Here is a 19,646-nt window from a genome sequence, read left to right as displayed (position 1 = left end):
ACCAGATGAAACAAGTTTATTTTGTGAAAGTCGCTCAGGCATGTCCAGCTCTTTGCAGCTCCATGGACTGTAGCCTACCAGGCTCCTCTGTCCAAGGAATTCTCCAGGCCAGAATACTGGAGTGGGTAGCTCCTTTAATTTTGAGTTATACTTAATTCAAAAATATGAATTAAGTATAATAAACTTGTCTCATCTTGAGTGTTCTAAATTATGTTTGATAGCTGAAGCAAAAGTTACTAATATTGCCTATGGTTTCTATGTAGAGGAAATATTTAAGACAGTTGTAAATGAGAAAAGTAAAGGGACTTAAATTGAGGTAAAATTTCTACACTTGTTTCAAACTGGCAAAATGTCTACACCAGTAGACTATAAGTTAGAATGCATAATGTAATAATCCAGAACAGCCACTAAAAATCTGTACAAAGAGATACATTCAGAAGTACTATAAATAAGTAAAAATAGAATTCAGAGAATGTTCGAGTAACCCACAGGAAGGCAGAAAAGAGAAAACAAATAGAAAACAGAGTGAACAAATAGCAAATGACAAAATGACAGGTTTTAAGATCTAGCATATGCAATAATTATTTAGGGCTTCCCTGGTGGCTCAGATGGTAAAGAGTCTGCCTGCAATGCAGGAAACCTGGGTTCAGTCCCCAGGTTGAGAAGATCCCCTGGAGAAGGGAATGGCACACCACTCCAGTGTTCTTTCCTGGAGAATTCTGTGGAGAGAAGAGCCTGGTGAGCCACAATCCATGGGGTCACAAAGAGTCAGAAACAACTGAACTACTAACACACACATAGCAATAGCACACACATAGCAACTAACACACACATAGCAATGAAATACAAAAATTTGAAGACAGAGATGGGTTAAAGCATATTAAAAGCACACAACCAAAATGTTTTCTGTAAAAAATTCACTTCACACAAAACAAACAGTATAGGAAGATTGAAACTAAAAGAGTTGGAAAAGATAACACCATTGCAAATGTTAACCAAAAGAAAGTAGGAGTGGCTATATTAATATCAGATAAAGTTGGCACGAGAACAAAGGAAATGACCAGAATACTGTATATTGAAGAAAGTATTCATCTACCAAGAAGACATGAGAACTCTTAAATGCGTATGTACTAAACAACAGGGCCACAATATATATGAAACAAAAACTGACAGAACTAAAAGGAGAAAGGGACAAACCTACAAATAGGGTTGAGGACAGCAGCAACCCTCTCTCAACAATTGAGAACCAGACAGAGATCATTAAGGATATAGCACTGAACAACACCATCAACCAACAGGATCTAACTAACATTTATAGAACACTCCACCCAACAACAGTAGAATACCCAATGGATTGAATCAATGGATTCAAACTAGAAACCATACAAAAAGGTAGGAAACTTACCAAACTTGGAAACTAAATAGTGCACTTCTAAATAATCTGTGGGGCAAAAAGGCAGCCTTGAGAAAACAATTCAGTGACAACAGAAATGCAACACATCAAACCTTTTGGGGTGCAACTAAAGCAGCACTAACAGAGAAATGTGTAGCACTACATACTTAGGATTATAAAAGAGGAAAAACCCTCAATTATAACCAAGCTGTCAACTTGTTGCTGTTCAGTCACTAAGTTGTGTCTAACTCTTTGCAACACCATGGACTGCAGCATGTCAGGCTTCCGTGTCCTTCACTGCCTCCCAGAGTTTGCTCAAACTCCTGCCCGTTGAGTTGGTGATGCCTTGCAACCATCTCCTCCTCTGTTCATCCGCTTTTCCCATGTAGGGAATATGCTATGCACAGGCCTGTACTATAATTAACAGGGCTTCTTTGAAAAAGAATGACTTTCTCATCACCCCCAGACGAAGGGCTGGGAGCAGTAAAAAGTATATCATGGAAAGACATCTTGAAAACAAGATGTTGAAGTACTGGTGTGACTGATGGAAAACCATTAGTGCCTGTTCCCGTAACCAGAGCCTTGAGGGAGTTGCTGAGAAAGGTCGTCACTAACCAAAGAGCTAAACAAAGTCATGGAAGGCCTGAAGGCTTGACATTGAGGACTGTGCATTGTATATCTTTATCCCCAATCTGAGATTGTAAAGAACAGATATCTTTAGAGCACAAACAAGGAAGTAGAAGTTAACAGTAAAAGGCACACAAAGATTCGGATCTGGGCTTTGGCCTGTAAATGGCATCTGACCCCTGAGTCTTCTTTTTATTTCTGAGTCTTCTTTTTATTTCTGCGTCGTCTTTTTCTTTATTCTTCTGTGGCACTCTTCCCTCAGGTCCGTTCGTTGTTGGGCTGGTCCCAACATTTGGCGCCCGAACAGGGACCTGAACCCTGGTCCTCAATCTTTCCCAACATCAGGGTCTTTTCCAGTGAGTTGACTCTTCACATCGGGTGGCCAAAATATTGGAGCTTCAGCATCAGTCCTTCCAATGAATATGCAGAGTTGATTTCTTTAGGATTGACTGACCTGATCTCCTCGCAGTACAAGAAGCTCTCAAAAATCTTCTCTAACACTACATTTCAAAAGCATTAATTCTTTGGTGCTCAACCTTCTTTATGGTCCAACTCTCATGTCCACACATGACTACTGGAAAAACCATAGCTTTGACTAGATGGACCTTTGTTGGCAAATTAATGTCTCTGCTTTTTAATATGCTGTCTAGGTTTCTTATTGCTTTTCTTCCAAGGAGCAAGTGTCTTTTAATTTCATGGCTGCAGTCACCATTTGCAGTGATTTTAGAGGCCAAGAAAATAGTCTGTCACTCTTTCCATTATTTCCCCATCTATATGCCATGAAGTGATGGGACCAGATACTGTGATGTTAGTTTTTTGAAAGTTGAGTTTTAAGCCAATTTTTTCACTCTTCTCTTTCACCTTCATCAAGAGGCTCTTTAGTTCCTCCTCGCTTTTTGCCATAAGGGTGATGTCATCTGCATATCTGAGATTATTGATATTTCTCCGTGCAGTCTTGATTCCAGTTTGTGCTTCATCCAGCCCAGCATTTTGCATGATGTACTCTGCATATAAGTTAAATAAACAGGGCAACAATATACAGCCTTGATGCATTCCTTTCCCAAGTTTGAGCCAGTCTTGTTCCATGTTCAGTTCTAACTGTTGCTTCTTGACCTGCATACATATTTCTCAGGAGGCAGGTGAGGTGGTCAAGTATTCCCACCTTTTAAGAATTTTACACACTTTGTTGCAATCCACACAAAGAATTTAGTGTAGTCAATGAACCAGAAGTAGATGTTTTTTGGAATTCTCTTGCTTTTTCTATGATCTGGTATATGCTGGCAATTTGATCTCTGGTTCCTCTGCCTTTTCTAAACCCAGGTTGTACATCTGGAATTTCTCAGTTCACGTACTGCTGAAACCGAGCTTGGAGGATTTTGAGCTTGACTTTGCTCACCTGTGAAATGAGTGCAGTTGTGCAGTAATTTGACATTCTTTGGCATTGCCTTTCTTGGGGATTGGAATGATAACTGACATTTTCCAGTCCTCTGGCCACTGCTGAGTTTTCCAAATTTGCTGGCATGTTGAATACAGCACTTTAACAGCATCGTCTTTTAGGATTGGAAGTAGCTCAACTGGAATTCCATCACCTCCACTAGCTTTGTTCGTAATGGTGGTTCCTTAGACCCACTTGACTTCACACTCCAGGATGTCTGGATCTAAGAGAGTGATCATACCATCATGGTTATCCAGGTCATTAAAATCTTTTTGTATATTTCTGTATATTCTTGCCACCTCTTAATATTTTCTGCTTCTGTTAAGTCCATACCATTTCTGTCCTTTATTGTGCCCATCTTTGCATGAAGTATTCCCTTGGGGTCTCTGATTTTCGTGAAGAGATCTCTAGTCTTTCCCATTCTATTGTTTTCCTCTATATCTTTGCATTGTTCACTTAGGAAGGCTTTCTTATCTCTCCTTGCTGTTCTCTGGAACTTTGCATTTAGATGGATATATCTTTTCTCCTTCGCCTTTCACTTCTCTTCTTTTCTCAGCTATATGTAAGGGTTCCTTAAACAACCATTTTGCCTTTTTTGCATTTCTTTTTCTTGGGGATGGTTTTGATCACTGCCTTCTGTACAATGTTATGAACCTCCTCCATAGTTCTTCAGGTATTCTTTCAGATCTAATCCCTTGAATCTATTATCTATTTGTCACTTCCACTGTATAATTGTAAGGGATTTGATTTAGGCCATACCTGAATGGTCTAGTGGTTTTCCCTACTTTCTTCTATTTAAGTCTGAATTTTGCAATAAGGAGTTCATGATCTGAGCCACAGTCAGCTCCCAGTCTTGTTTTTGCTGACTGTATGGAGCTTGTCCATTTTCAATTGCAAAGAATATAATCAATCTGACTTTGGTATTGACTATCTGGTGATGTTTATATGTAGAGTCATCTCTTGTATTGTTGGAAGAGGGTGTTTGTGATGACCAGTGTGTTCTCTTGGCAAAACTCTGTTAGCCTTTGCCCTGCTTCATTTTGTACTCTAAGGCCAAACTTGCTTGTTACTCCAGGTATCTCTTGACTTCCTGCTTTTCCATTCCAGTCCCCTGTGATGAAAAGGACATCTTTGTTGGGTATTAGATCCAGAATATCTTGTAGGTCTTCATAGAACCATTCAACTTCAGCTTCTTCAGCATTACTGACATTGAATGGCTTGCCTTTGACTGTAGATCAAAACAAACTGTGGAAATTCTTAAAGAGATGGGAATACCAGACCACCTTACCTTTGTCCTGAGAAACGTGTATGCAGGTGAAGAAGCAGCAGTTAAAACTGATGGAACAATGAACCAGTTCATATTGGAAAAAGAATACGTCAAGCCTGTATATTATCACCCTGTTTATTTAACATAAGTTAAATAAGCTTTCTGGGAGAAATGTCAGCAACCTCAGATATGCAGATGATACCACTGTAATGGTAGAAAGTGTGGAGGAAATAAAGAGCATCCTGATGAGGATCATGAGTTTGGGTGAACTCTGGGAGTTGGTGATGGACAGGGAGGCCTGGCATTCTGCAGTCCATGGGGTTGCAAAGAGTTGGACATGACTGAGCAACTGAACTGAACTGAACTGATGAGGATCAAAGAGGAAAAAGAAAACACTGGCTTGAAATTCAACATTGAAAAAAACTAAGATCATGGCATCAGGACCCATCACTTCATGGCAAATAGAAGGGGTGGGCGGGAGTGGAAGCTGTGACAGATTTTATTTTCTTGGGTTCCAAAATCACTGTGGACAGTGACTGCAGCCATGAAATTGAGAGACACTTTTTCCTTGTATGAAAAGCTATGACAAACCTAGACAGTGTTTTAAAAAGCAGAAACATCCTTTTGCCAACAAAGGTCTGTATAGTCAAAGCTATGGTTTTTCCAGTAGTCACATGGATGTGAGAGTTGATATATAAAGAAGGCTGAGCGCTGAAGAATTTATGCTTTCAAATTGTAATGCTAGAGAAGACTCTTGAGAGTCCCTTGGACTGCAAGGAGATCAAACCAGTCAATCCTAAAGGAAATCAACCCTAAATATTCATTGGAAGGACTGAAATTTGAAGCTCCAATACTTTGACAATCTAATGCGAAGAGCCGACTCACCGAAATATACCCTGGTGCTGGGAAAGATTGAAGGCAAAAAGAGAAAAGGCTGGCAGAGGATGACACATTAGATAGCATCACTGACTTAATGGATATGAATTTTAGGAAACTCCATGAGATAGTGGAGGACAGAGGAGTCACGTGCTACAGCCCCGGGGGTCACAAAGAGTTGGACTCAACTTAGCAACTAAACAACAGCAACAAAATCACAAGTATGTAAAAGAAGAAAAAGTTGATGAATTGAACTTCATCAAAATTAAAAACTTTTGTTGTTCAAAGAATATCACCAAGAAAGTAAAAAGACAGCTTACAAAATGGGAGACAAAATTTGCAAATCACATGTTTGAAACAGGATTTCCGGGATATATAAAGAATTCTTACAGTACTTTCAGTAGTTAAATGTAGGCAAAAGATTAGGTAGATATTTCTCCAGAGAAGATATATAAAGGTTCAATAACACATGAAGAAGATGTTCAACATCATTAGGGAAGATTGGAAATAAAAGATTGAGAAATAATGTATACATTAAATTGTTGATTGTTGGAATATGATAAAATATTATAAACCATAACTGTAAAGGAATTTAGAAGAAAATTGAAAGCTATTAACAGCATTTGACTATTTCTAGAATTTATTTATACCTTTATTTGCTTCCTGTACTTCATATATCTCCTTTCTTCTTAATGTTGTAAAGTTTAAAATGTTCTATAACTGAAAGGTATAATGTTTTATTTTCCTTTCTTAGATTGTATTACTTGAAGCTAGGTGTGTTTTCTGCATTATTTATAACTTGAGATGTATTCAGCTAGGGACCAACCCGTCAGCATGTGGGAGTCCCCTGATAAAATCTGTTTAATTATCTAACCTTTTGTTGTTGCAGGTGACATGGCTGTATGGTATACAGCTCACAGGTTTACTCCTGGTCTGCATTCTTCAGTTTTTTAATTCCATGATTCTTGGATCATTGCTTATCAGTTTTAACCTTTCGGTATTAATTGCAAGAAAACTTCAGGTAGGACTTTTTTTTTTTGTCCTTAAACTTTTTTAAAAACGTGTGTTTGTTTGGACCATGTCTTCATATAGGATACAAAGGAAAATTTATGACCAGACTCCCACTAAGTCACAGTAGGGGCATTATTTTTTTTTTTTTAAGTGTATGGTATAGCATTCATTTTTAAGCTCTCTGATATATCATCATCCCTTTGTTTTGACATTATTATTTCCTAAAAAATTGGAATCTTAATTAAATTCAAGATTAGCCAGAGATACGTTTTTGAGTGCTATGGTGAGGAAATAAAAGAGAAAAAATGTTAACTTTTCAAGTGTGAACTCAAGAATGAGAAGAACCTATTGCTTGTGGGAATGTTTGTCACAGTCTTTAAAGTTGGTGGACACCTTGTTATTTGGAGTAGTAACATCACTCTTCCTCATTCTTACATATTATATTATTATTGATTTTTAAGTCAGTCAAAATTAACAGTTTTGAGAATTTGAGGTTCCAAATAAATAAATACCTTGGGACACTTATTAGAATAACATGTTTGACATTCACCTGATCTTTGATTTTATTGTACAATTAAAATTTCTTAAATTTACATAAAATTTGAGTTAGTTGTCTTTTCCTTAATAATGTTGCAAATAATAATGTTCTCTGTCTCATAAGCGTATGAGAAACATTTCTCATAATCACTTTTAAATCAAGAAGCTGTTTTGTTTTCCATTTGGGGAAGGATAAATCCTTTTTCTTACTAGTCTTTTGAGTGAGAATTGCTATGGACAAATCCTCACAAAGATTTTAATAAATGGCTTTTCGCTGACTGTTAAAAACTGTACATCTCATTTATCCTTTTAACCTTAATTAGAAATGAATTATCACTCATCTTTGAACTGTTTAGATATTATTATATTTGATAATCTGTAAAGTTAATTTTGAGTGTTATAATAAAATTATTATATATCAAAGAGCACAATTTAATTTTTATGCTGGTGTTTTTATTTAATGGGTTATAGTGTGACATACAAATCAGTGGATGAATCATCAAAAGATTTCTTCAGTGAGTATGAGCTGAGTACCTTCTAAGGAGCCGACTCCATACTCTGGTTGAAGAGGTCTTTAAAACAGGACTCGGATACATTCCTTATCATATAGAGCTTATTATTAAGTGATTCATTTACTGTTAAGAAAATAACATATTTTAAGCAATGTTACTGAATGAAAATTAGGTTATATTTTCTCTGTATGTTGCATGACTCAATGTTTTAAATCTTTTAAGTAATCTCATTTTAAATGTTTATGAAATTAAATGAATATTAAAAAGTTAAAACTTAACTCTCTTAATTTCTAGAAAAATCTGAAAACTGGAAACTTCCTTAATAGACTTGGGAAACTATTGTTACATTTATTTGTCGTTTTATGTTTGACACTTTTTCTCAACAACATTATTAAGGTATGTCAATAAAATGATATATTTAGTTTAGCATTACTGAAGAGTTACTAGTTTTACTTTAAACAGACTCAGTTTTACCTTTGTTTCAGTAACAGGATTGTTTTCTTTTAGTCCTTGACTTCTATTCACTCTTTAACATGTTCTACTTTGAACCCACCTTTGAGTTTATTAAACTTTTTTAAAAACTCAGCTTTAAAAGCATTTAATAAGCATTTCTCTAAATTTAAAAAAATCTACTTTTTAGAGATTGTTTTCTGTACTATGGTACAGAAAAATTTAAAAAAAGACATGATTTTTGTTGGGTTAAGTTCATAAATAAACTAGCTTTATTATCAGAACCACACTGATTGATAGAGATGATTTCGCCCCTCTGGGAAAGCTGGACCCAGGACAGACCCTTCCTCTAGGAGAATGGAAGTACCTCCACCTGTCTGTTGACTGTCAAAGAAAGAAGAAAAGACCCTTCACTTAGCCAGCTACATTAAACACCTTTACTCCAGGTCCTTGTCACTATGTCCTTAAACTCCATATCGGTCAGTACTCATCAAAAACACATTTGAGCAGAACAGTCAGCATTTCTGAAAGACTGGCTGAAAGTTATGCAGTCTGTTCATTTCACCACTCGAGATGTTCAGTTATCTGTGTCTGGATTAAGCCAGGAGAGAGCTGCATATCTGGACCACTGTTTTTTGCCTCCCCCCAAAAATAACGTCTATTGAATTGCACTTGACATTCTGCCAGCCACCTAATGAGAAGAATTAGGAAGAGATACTCTTTGAGACTGCTCACTGTTGTTAATATACTCATGGGCAAAATTTCTCTTGAGTCTCAATTTTAAGACCATAAGGATCTCTTCTAAGCAACTGGTTTGTTTTAATCTTATGACCCTGTGAGTAGCATAAATGCTTTTATTTCCTTCTTTGCATTTTCTGCTAGAATGCTTGAGTCCAGATTTGTGGCTCATCTCTAGTGAATATATTTTGTGTACCAACCTCAGTTCTGGATTAATCATATTTATTTTTCTATCTTCATTTTTCTTCTGATATAATTTCTTCACCCATTTATGTTGTATGAATTTTTGTAAGCCATAAATTAACAACAAAATAATGTGAATTAAAATTATACTCATTAATGATACACACTGGCATTTGTCTCTTTACCCCTTGAGGATTACTGCTGTGTCTTGAATTATCTTTGAGTGAATGAGTCTTACATTAGCAAAATAGGATTTGTGGACTATGTTCCTGTTTGAGGTTTCAGATCATGATATTATCGGTTTTCTGATTTAAAAAATTGTACTCACTGGGGCTTCAGCCATCTCACTTTTCCTGAAACCGAAGAACCTCATCTTTTATCTATTTTGCATATTGAACTTAAGCCTGGATTTTGTTTGCAAAAGTGATTCTGCTAAAAAAAAAAAATAGGAAGAAAGGGAGTTTGAAAAACTCAGCTTTTGAATAGAATAATGCCATTTGCAGCAGCATGGATGGATCTAGAGATTATCATACTAAGTGAAGTAAATTGGACAGAGACAGACAAGTATTACATATCACTTACATGTGGAATCTAAAATATGGTACAAATGAATTTATTTACAAAACAGAAACAGACTCACAGACAGAGAAAACAAGCTTATGGTTACCAAAGGGGAAAGGAGTTCAGGGAAAGATAAATTAGGAGCTTGGGATTAGTAGATACACACTGCTGCTGCTGCTGCTGAATCGCTTCAGTCGTGTCCAACTCTGAGATACACATTGCTATATACAAAATAGATAAATAACAAGGCCCTCTGTATAGTACAGGGAACTATATTCAATATCCTATAGCAAATCATAATGGAAAAAAATATATGTATGTATCAGAGTCACTTTGCTGTATACCAGAAACTAACACAACATTGTAACTCAACTATACTTCACTAAAAAGCTTTTTTTTTTTAAAAGAAAATCTCAGCTTTCGAATTTCTTGATTCTAAGAATTGTTTTGAACATTTACTAATTTTACACGTACACACATACGGTCCTATGAAATGGGACATTGAATAAGTGTATTCAATGGGAAATTATCAGAAAACCATGTATAAGGAACTAATTAGCAATTTTCATTTTCTCCCTCCCTGACAGAAAATTCTTAACCTCAAGTCAGATGAACACATATTTAAATTTCTGAAGGCAAAATTTGGATTTGGAGCAACAAGGTATGATTAAATTTAAAGTCTGTGTTTGTTTTTTATATTAAATCAGCAGAGTCTTTAAAATGTAAGTTATCAGTTATTTTAATTTCAGGCTTGTTTTGAGGGAAAATGTGAGGTTTTCTTATCTTGTATTGAATTAAATACTTTGCTTTCCTTTTATTTCCTAGAGATTTTGATGCAAACCTGTACCTGTGTGAAGAAGCATTTGGCCTCCTACCTTTTAATACATTTGAAAGACTTTCAGAAACTCTGCTTTTTTACGCTTATATATTTGTTCTGTCCATCACAGTGCTTGCAGCGTTAGCTGTGGCCTTCCGTAATCTCAGGTATGGCATATTTCAGAAATCTAATTTTGTGCTTTAATGACCTTGTTCTGTGTTGCAGAAAAATTGCTAAATTGAAAATCAAAGCATTAGATACAGAACAGAGTACAGTCATCTTAAAGGGAGAACATGCCCAGGTTAGCATGGACTCTACTCTCAGTTGTTATGGGTGGAACAGTGAAGAGACGGTAAACAGTAGCGATGCCATGCCCCCAGGTCTGGGTTGAAGTCCTGGCCCACACACTTGGGAATCATGTGATCTTTGAGCCAGTTACATAACCTTTCCATATTTCCATTCCCCTTTCTATAGAATGAGAGTACTAAGAGTATTTACCCATCAAGGCTTTGTGAGAAATAAGTTAAAATTACATAAAGCACTTAGTGCCTTGAGTATTTTGCAGAGTATTTTGTTGGTTTTAGCTATCATTAGCAGGTATTATTATTGATTTACAAACCATTGTTTTTTTTGTTGTTGTTGCATCTTGTTTAAGGGCTTAGGAAGTTGGAATGGACCGTAATTATTAGCGTCTACTAAAATCTTAAGGTATTAATTGACAGTTTTTTAAAACTTAGCAATCTGCTAGCCTACTTAAAAGAAAAAGTCAGGGAGTATGAAGACTTTTTAAAACCTTATGAAATACCTACCTATCAAGCTGATGGAGGTTTTTGCATTTACTATCCATGTTAAATTGAAAGAAAATTAAGTGTAAGAAGTTGAAGCTACTGTCATTTGTGGAAATGTAATGAAGCCCAGAAGGAAGCCCCAATTAAGGTGCTGGTGATCTGATTCACAGCCACCAAGAACTGGCTGGGAGAAAGTCATTACAGTGAGCCCAGCTCAGCTGAGGTGTTTTATGATTATTAAGAATGAAGCAACATTGAACCATGAAGGTATTTCATTGACTATAAACTATTTTAGTATCTTTCAGAAGTGTGCTTTTTATACTGAGCCCAAGATAAAAATTTAGCCCTGTGAAAATAGATGGGAATTATTCTAGACAGTGTAATTTAATATTATTCCAGACACATCAAGTGTCGACAGGACTCTAGACTGCATGCAAAGCAGGAAGTTCAGTTGGCCTGCAGTGTTGTGTGAAAATGTCTGCCATGCTCAGTGTGAATCTATGAGCCTTCCCTGGAAGCTGATTTGGTATATGATTATAGATAAAGATTTTAGAGCATCTTCATCTACCAGGTAGGGATATTAGGACTTGATTAGAGGAAAGCACTACATTAATAAAAGTCTCTTAAGAATTACAGTGTCTTAATGTGAATTAATGTCTAAGTAATTTGAAGGATATATTATCGACGCCAAGTATTTAAAGTATTCCCGCCTTCTGGTGCTAGGAAGGATGGTACCATTACGTTTATACAGCACATCAACATTAGTGTGCAGTATATAACTGAAAGGGGCGCCCTGTTCTATATTCACTGAATTAATTGAGCTTTCTGGCTCAGTTGCAGGGACTGGGAGAGGTGTCAGAATTCTCCCAAGTATTAAGGGAAAATGAAAGTGTATGTTCTTGTCTGGAGTAATCTTTTAGAGTCAGTGGAAGCCAGAGTTTGGGTTGTGATTCATAACGTTTAGGTAAAGAATATCACCAGCGGTGAAAATTATCATAGAGTATCATTTTCGTTTTCTTATGTATCTAGGGTTGTGAAAAGAGAATTCCAGGAAATAAAAGGTCAGTAGTTATACAGTCTTCCTTTTGGAGAAGGAAATAGCAACCCACTCCAGTGTTCTTGCCTGGAGAATCCCAGGGACGGGGGAGCCTGATGGGCTGCCGTCTATGGGGTCACACAGAGTCGGACACGACTGAAGTGACTTAGCAGCAGTAGCAGTTATACAGAAGCATTGTACATATCCAAGCCTACTGGATTTGCATGAAGGATAAGTGCAGACTTTACAGAAGTATTATTTTTATCCTAAACTGGCAGCCATTACTTGTCTTTTCCTTTTCCCCTTGACAACAAATTGTGCAAATCTGAACACACTCATCCATCTCAGCATCACTCCGGTAGGAATAACCAGACAGTATATACTTTCCAACGTGATGCAGTATGGAATATGTTGTACCTTCATGAAGTCTACTTGCCAAAATAAATGAACTTGACTCTGATAATTAACCTCTAAATCTAGTTAAAAGTTTATCAAAAATATGAGACTAGAGAAATATATTAAATGGCACCACAAGGAGACAATCAACCAAATCCAGAAGGTGGGAATAGTTATAGGATAAATGATACATTTTCTTCAACAAGTCCATGCCCTTAAAAAGTCGGGAGAGGGGAGTAATTCTGTTGATTGAAAGATAATTTAAAGAGACATTACTGAAATGCAATATGAAAGCTTTGGATCCTGATTCAAAGAAACTACCTGAAAAAAGCTATTGTAACAAATAAAGACACTAGAACATGAACTGGGTGTTAGGTGATGTTAAAGGATTATTGTTAATTTTATGGGTTTAATCATTTTAATGTAGAGATTTGATTTTTAAAAATCATGTTAGACATATGTAATGAGATATGGTGATAGGTTAAGAATGTGATCATTGGTTCATAAAACTATTGAATTCCAAGTTTATGGATACACTTTTACTTCTTATTTGTAAAAACTAGAAAAATATGAGTACTACAACATCTCTGAAGATCTCTTATAATTTCAGTGATTCCAAATTTTTTTGCTGTCTCTTATAATTGAAGGGATTGAAGGACTTTAAGGTTTTGCTTAAATTAAAATGAAATTTATTCAGTTTTAGGTACTCTAGTAGTACATTTATATTATGACACTTTTGGCCTCATAAAAAAATTCAAAATTGATCAGAGCTGATTCACTTTATTTTAGGGAAATAAAACATTTCTAAATATATGAAGGCATAGCTTTCTTATATCTTCTTCTTAAACAAAGATTTAGCTGAATTAAAATTAAGTACTAATTTTGTATATGTGCTGTTTTATCCAGTGATTCTACCAATCAGCAGTCCATGTGTAAAATGGGAAAATACACAATTGGCCTGAAACCAGAAACTGCCTACAATTTAATACACACGATTCTGTTTGGATTCTTGGCATTGAGTACAATGAGGTATTTTGTCTTATCTATTCATTTTTTATGACCACTCTTTACCTGACATAGTTTAACCATGTAATTTGGAAACTGACAGTCATCTTCTATAACGATTATGGTTCGCATAAAAATGTCCTTATTTACTGTCTTCTCCCAGTACAAAATACCATTTAAAACCAGTACTAATTACCAAATATTCCTCTATTTTTACTTATATGATGGTTCTCAAAAGGCAATGAAATTAATAACTAACCCCTCGGCAGATGGTTTCTGCATAGTTTTATTAAGTTCTATGATCACAAATAATATAGTGATCACAAATAATATAGCTTCCTGTACAGCTGTCTCAGGTTTCAATGCGGTTAGCACTGTTGACCTTTGCCTGCCTGTATTCTTATAGAATGAAGTACCTCTGGACATCCCATATGTGTGTATTTGCGTCATTTGGCTTATGCAGCCCTGAAATATGGGAGTTACTTCTGAAGTTGATCCATCTTTATAACCCAAAGAGGGTCAGTGCTATCTCTTTTTCCATTTCATTTTTATGACTTTCAGTATTTCTTTCATTATCAATTCTGTTGTTTTCCCAAGAGTTGTCTATGTATCAGTTTGATAAAATGGATACTAAACTTTAAAACTAAAATAAGTGATATATTATGATTTTTTTAATTTATTTATTTTAATTGGAGGATAATCACTTTACAGTATTGTGATGGCCACTGCTATACATCAGCATGAATTGGCCACAGGTATACATGTGTCCCCCTCCCTCCTGAACCCTCTCCCACCTCCCCCCTCCAACCTATCCCTCCAGGTTGTCACAGAGGACCAGCTTTGGGTTCCCTGCATTATAAGGAACTATTTTAAAATAACTTTTTGCTTAGTTTTATTTTCTAATTTTTTTTCATAGTTAGATATGTTTGGAAATACTGAAAAGCACAAGAAGTAATATTAAAAGTTACCAGTAATCCCATTATCTAGAGTTATCACTATTATTATTAATTACTATAATATATGTACATAATTACTAATAAGAATACGGTAATGATTAATAGCCCGTAAGTGCAGTTCTGGGTCGTTCTGCTCTATAAATTCACTAGGTGGCAATACGGTGGAAGCTACAAATACCTTACAAATGATTGACTCAGTTTTTTTCGCCCATTAGAGATTCATGTCCTATTAGATTATATATATATTTTTTTTTAAATAATGTATTTACAAAGCAAAAATATAAAGCAAAAGTATTCCAAATACTTGTAATCTAAATAATGTCTTTCTTATATAGATATGTATAATGCGATATTCAATACCGATATTAATACTGCTGTATCTGTGCTATAAGGTAAGACTGATTGTCCTCATTCTTGTCTTTATTTAGCAGAATAATTGCTTTGACTCAGTGTACTTTAGTGTTACTGGCAAGTAGAGTGGTTTGCAGAGCTTACACATATCTGCTTAGTTTCTTATGGCAATTGACATTGATAGGAAAAGTAATCAACTTCCCAAAAAGGGGTTTAACAGATAAAAGCATTATAGAAAAAAATACTACAGTTTAATTATTCTAATTCATTTTGGTTCTGACTTACTATTCAGCCAATACAAACTCTGAAAATAAAGATGTTTTCAGACCTATTTTGAGAAAAATTAGTTTTCCCCATTACCTGCTTTTGATAGAGTAAGATCTTAAAATGCATCTTACTTTAACCTACACATTTTATTAGATGCTTAAAATCTAACGTAATCTGTGTAAGAGGACTGAGCACATATAAATACAGTCTAAGATTAGCTTTGTGATCTGTCCTTCAGTTTCAGCAGGAAGTAAAGAAATTCTTCATATTCTCAGTTGACTGATTTCTGAAACAGCATTAACTGTGTTTCAGTTCTGAGACTCCTCCATAAAAGACCATGAGTCTGTGTTTTCACATCTTGAATTGTTACCTCGGTAGGGAATTTGGATGGTTTTATCCAATTAAGCTCTTACCCTCTCTTAAAAGAAAAAAAAAAGCATATATTTTTTTAAGTTTAGGGTTTTTTTCTTCAGACTTTAAGTTAGAACAGTAGATTTCAAACTCTCCTGTGTATAGCTTCTGATTTAGGAGGGTAGCTAAAGAAGGTGGCGGGAGGCAGGGGGACTCTCCCACAGAAAAGATCAGCTTTGGCAGCTCAGCTTCTGGGATTATTTGCTTGTATTTTCATGTAAGATTTTTTTTGAAGCAAAGGTTTTAGGCTAAGAAAAAGTGTCTGATAATCACTGTATTGGTCAGTTCTGTTGTAACTATTTCAAAAAATTATGTTCTATCATGTTCCTATCTACCAAAACATTTGCTATTATAGGCAGACCACTGTGCCAACTCCCAGATACTGGCAAACATAGAAATAGATCATTTCTGCCACCTTGCCTCTGGGAATTTTATTGCTCTACTGTAAGTAAATGAAACTTCTTAAAAACATCTGGAAAGCAACAACTAAGGATTAAGCAGAGAATAAGTGTGATGACGAAGGAGGTAACTTTATCTTTACACATTGATTCTCGGGCGTCGAGCACAGGACTCGCCACTAAAGACTCACACCCCAGCAGTCTTTTCTCCCACTGTTCTGTGTGGGGCTGAGTTCCTTGATGTCTCAGATATTTATTTGAAAATCTGTTGATTTTTTTTAAAAAGCTACTTGAGGACTAAAGTCTCTTGTTCTGGACAAAATTGAGGAAGGACATAATAGAGGAAATAAACAGGCAGCATCCGCGTCAGGTGGGAACTTGTTAGAATTGCGGATGGTTGGGTCCTGCTCCAGACCTACCGCGTCAGGAGCTCTGGGAGTGGGGTCCAGGGGTCCAGGTTTAACCAGCCCTCCAGGTGGCGCCACTGCACCCTCACACTTGAGAAACCCCTGCGTAGGACGGCCTCTCAGCGGCAGCACCGTGTGCACTTTGTCCAGATAATTCTTTGACTTAAGGGCTGTCCTGTGCATTCTAGGACACTTGGCAACATCCCTACCTTCTACCCACTACATGCTGATAGCACCAACCTCCAGGTGTGACTGTCAAAAATAAAAACATTTGTAGACACTGCCAAACGTCCCCTTACCAGTATGGCAGAATCCCCCGACACCACCCCTCTTGAGAACCATTGCCAGAGAAGAACCAATGACAGCACTGAAAAGGCCGTGATTTCCTTAGGAAATCCTTGTGGACATATCCTGAGTAAGACAGTGGGCTTCCCAGGTGGCGCAGTGGTAAAGCATCCGCCTGCTAATGCAGGAGACGCGAGAGGCGTGGGTACAGTCCCTGGTCAGGAAGATCCCCTGGAGAAAGAAGTGGCAACCCACTCCAGTATTCTTGCCCAGAAAATCCCATGGACAGAGGAGCCTAGTGGGCTACAGTCCAGGGGGTTGCAAAGAGTCGGACATGACTGAATGTGTTTGTCTATGTGTGTGTGTGTGTGAGTGCACGCACGTGCGCACATACACACACACACATATGACAGTAGTAGTAATTCTGAAGAATCCTTCCAAAGACAGGTGGCCAGGCCTCTCTCAGTATTGGACTTCAGGAGAAATGCTGATGCATCCAGCTTTCACTGTATAAAATAGTTTAATTTACATAGTTCAGCTTCTCAGAACTTGTAAAATACAAAATCACACAGACAATAAAGATTTTATGTGTGTTAGCAGTTACCCTGAAACTGAATGTTTTCCAACTATTGAACAGATTTATCTGTAAGAAATAGGAGCTAATATTTCAAAGTCTGATCTAAGTTTATTTACATAGCACTTGTAATGAGGATTTCAAATTTTCTTGCTAATAATACCTATTTTGCTCTATGTTTGCTTAGGATAATCCTCTTTTAAAGGGAAAAGTATGTGCTAGTCTCCACTCAAAAATCAAGAGTTTAATAAAATCATCACCCTCATGTTAATTCACTTATTTGGATATCTGAAGTCTCATATAAACTACTGCTGATCATTTAGCCAACAGCATTTAGTTAATTAGGCATTTTTTCACACAGTGTTTAAGGCGTGTACCATAAGACTGTTATTAGATTGTAATATTTTCAGAATTAACAACAGCAACTTTCAAACTAGAAAAAATCTGATAATCATTGAATTCACAGGTTTCAAATAAAAGTTGGTATTCTGTTATTATCAAATTAATGGGGACAGTGGGTAATTGAAATCTTACAAACGTTATCATTTCATCAGTAATTTTTATTACATTTCTTCTGAAACCTAGGATTAGTAGTGCAGACACCTGATTTTCCATCACCAACAATTTTCCTGATTTACCCACCCTGGAGACCAGATAGGAATGAGCAGTAAAAATGGCCAAAGATGAGATGATAAGAAGATAAGAAAGTGATGGGGATTAAAAAAACAGCCACAGACCAGTCAGGTGCCACTTTGGTTCTAGTTAATGGTTCTTAAATAGAAAATTTCTATTTACAACATTAACGAAGTGTAGATACATTATTGGGCATTCTGTTTCAATATCGGTCACGAGTTCTGTAATTCACCCTAGCATGTATTTAGATGATCGAGTCTTTTTAGTCAACTGCCATTTGATAAAACAATGAACATTTGATTAATTGTTGAATTAAACAGACAAGTTATAATACGAAAGCAGTGGATTCAGCATGCATTTTGCATTATATTTTCATAGCTTAAGTAACTCGAGTAGGAGGCACCAGTGGCATAAAGATAATACTCAGGTGTGCCAGGTTTTCCTGGATCACCCTTCTTTCAAATATTCTTCTCTCCCTTTGTACCTGTAATTATATTAATATTCAAGCCATTTGTCCAGATTTCTGGTACAAACAATATACTCACCATAGGACAGAATGAAGTTTCCAGTTGTGACTCTGCCAGTCTGTTCTGAGCAAATCAGGTTATCTGTCTCTCTGAGCCAGGTCTCTAAACCAGAAAAATGAAGAACAGATATTCATGGTAATGATGCCTTCTGCATCATCTTTCTCCCTGAGGATTTGTGATTATGGATAAAACGAGATTCTGTATTCCAAAGGGTGCATTCTGCATTTAAAGATAAATACAGGAAGTTAGTTAGTCACATTTTTCTCATATCCTGTGAACTTTCTCATGGTTGCCACTCCTATCGTATCCAAATTAACGTTTTACTAGATATTAACACATATACAACAGCATTTTTGTTAGTGTAAAATAAAAGCTCAGTTTTTAAAGTTGGCAACACCAGTACTTCTAATTAGCTGTAGCTCAAAATGATTTGGGGAACTTTTCTCAGACTTTATCTCACTTTACACTTAGAAGGATTGACCTCAGAAGTGAAGGAGTTCTACTATTCCAGTTACTGGGTTTACTTAGTTCACAAGTTATATGCAGTTTCTCATTTTTCACTTTAATTTTAGTGATAGTTGTGGGTCTGGGGGTGGATTTTGTTTTTGTTTAGTTTTGTTTTTAATTTCAGTTCTGGCCAGGAATGATGGATGAACTCTCCGAGTTGAGAGAATTCTATGATCCAGATACAGTGGAGCTGATGAACTGGATTAAGTAAGAGGATTTTTTTTTTTAACCTTTAAAAATTAAAGTGCCTTTTTAAGAGTCACTATAGGCCTCATTTGGTTTTTGGTCTTTTGGGGTTTTTTTTTTTTCTGAATCTAATTATGAAGATACATTCATTCTCAAGTTTTTTCTTTAAAACTCTATACTTAAAAATAATTTCTTTCCATTCAAGAAATGTTCTCTCTAACCACAGTCCCGTGAAGAAGGGAAAGCAGCGGTATGGAGAGGGAGACAGAATCGGAGGGTGTGTTTCAGATCAGTGACAGCAGTGGAAATAAAGTTTTATGTTCTCTGCCAGCTTTATCTTCAGCATTTCTTTCACTTTAATGGCATTCAGATTTTCTATTAATACTGACATATAAAGTATTCTTTCCTTGTTAATCATTTTTAAAAAATACAGTTAATTAGAGGCATACTAGCTCAGTGCAGACTTCATTTTAACTGATCATATTGCCCAAGATTAGGCCTAGAGAAAATTT

At 36.1% G+C, this 19,646-nt stretch overlaps 1 protein-coding gene across 4 annotated transcripts in view; it reads left to right on the top strand.

The window, feature by feature from the left end:
- The window catches only part of DPY19L3 (dpy-19 like C-mannosyltransferase 3), a 74,187-nt gene that overhangs the window by 39,769 nt on the left and 14,772 nt on the right, over positions 1 to 19,646 (top strand). For all 4 annotated transcript variants that reach the window (XM_088830849.1, XM_088830850.1, XM_055412351.2 and 1 more), the window contains 8 exons: positions 6,488 to 6,619; positions 7,953 to 8,054; positions 10,178 to 10,251; positions 10,416 to 10,574; positions 13,534 to 13,656; positions 14,039 to 14,150; positions 14,924 to 14,980; positions 19,073 to 19,155. In XM_088830849.1, coding sequence (XP_088686975.1) covers positions 6,488 to 6,619; positions 7,953 to 8,054; positions 10,178 to 10,251; positions 10,416 to 10,574; positions 13,534 to 13,656; positions 14,039 to 14,150; positions 14,924 to 14,980; positions 19,073 to 19,155 — 842 coding nt within the window. The remainder of the gene's footprint in view (positions 1 to 6,487; positions 6,620 to 7,952; positions 8,055 to 10,177; positions 10,252 to 10,415; positions 10,575 to 13,533; positions 13,657 to 14,038; positions 14,151 to 14,923; positions 14,981 to 19,072; positions 19,156 to 19,646) is intronic.

This window comes from Moschus berezovskii, chromosome 22 (assembly GCF_049115385.1).
Source record: "Moschus berezovskii isolate FMDL1 chromosome 22, NW_MosBer_1.0, whole genome shotgun sequence".
Lineage (NCBI taxonomy): Eukaryota > Metazoa > Chordata > Mammalia > Artiodactyla > Moschidae > Moschus > Moschus berezovskii.
The sequence above is the reverse complement of the archived record's forward strand: the minus strand, read 5'-3'. Positions and strand labels throughout refer to the sequence as shown.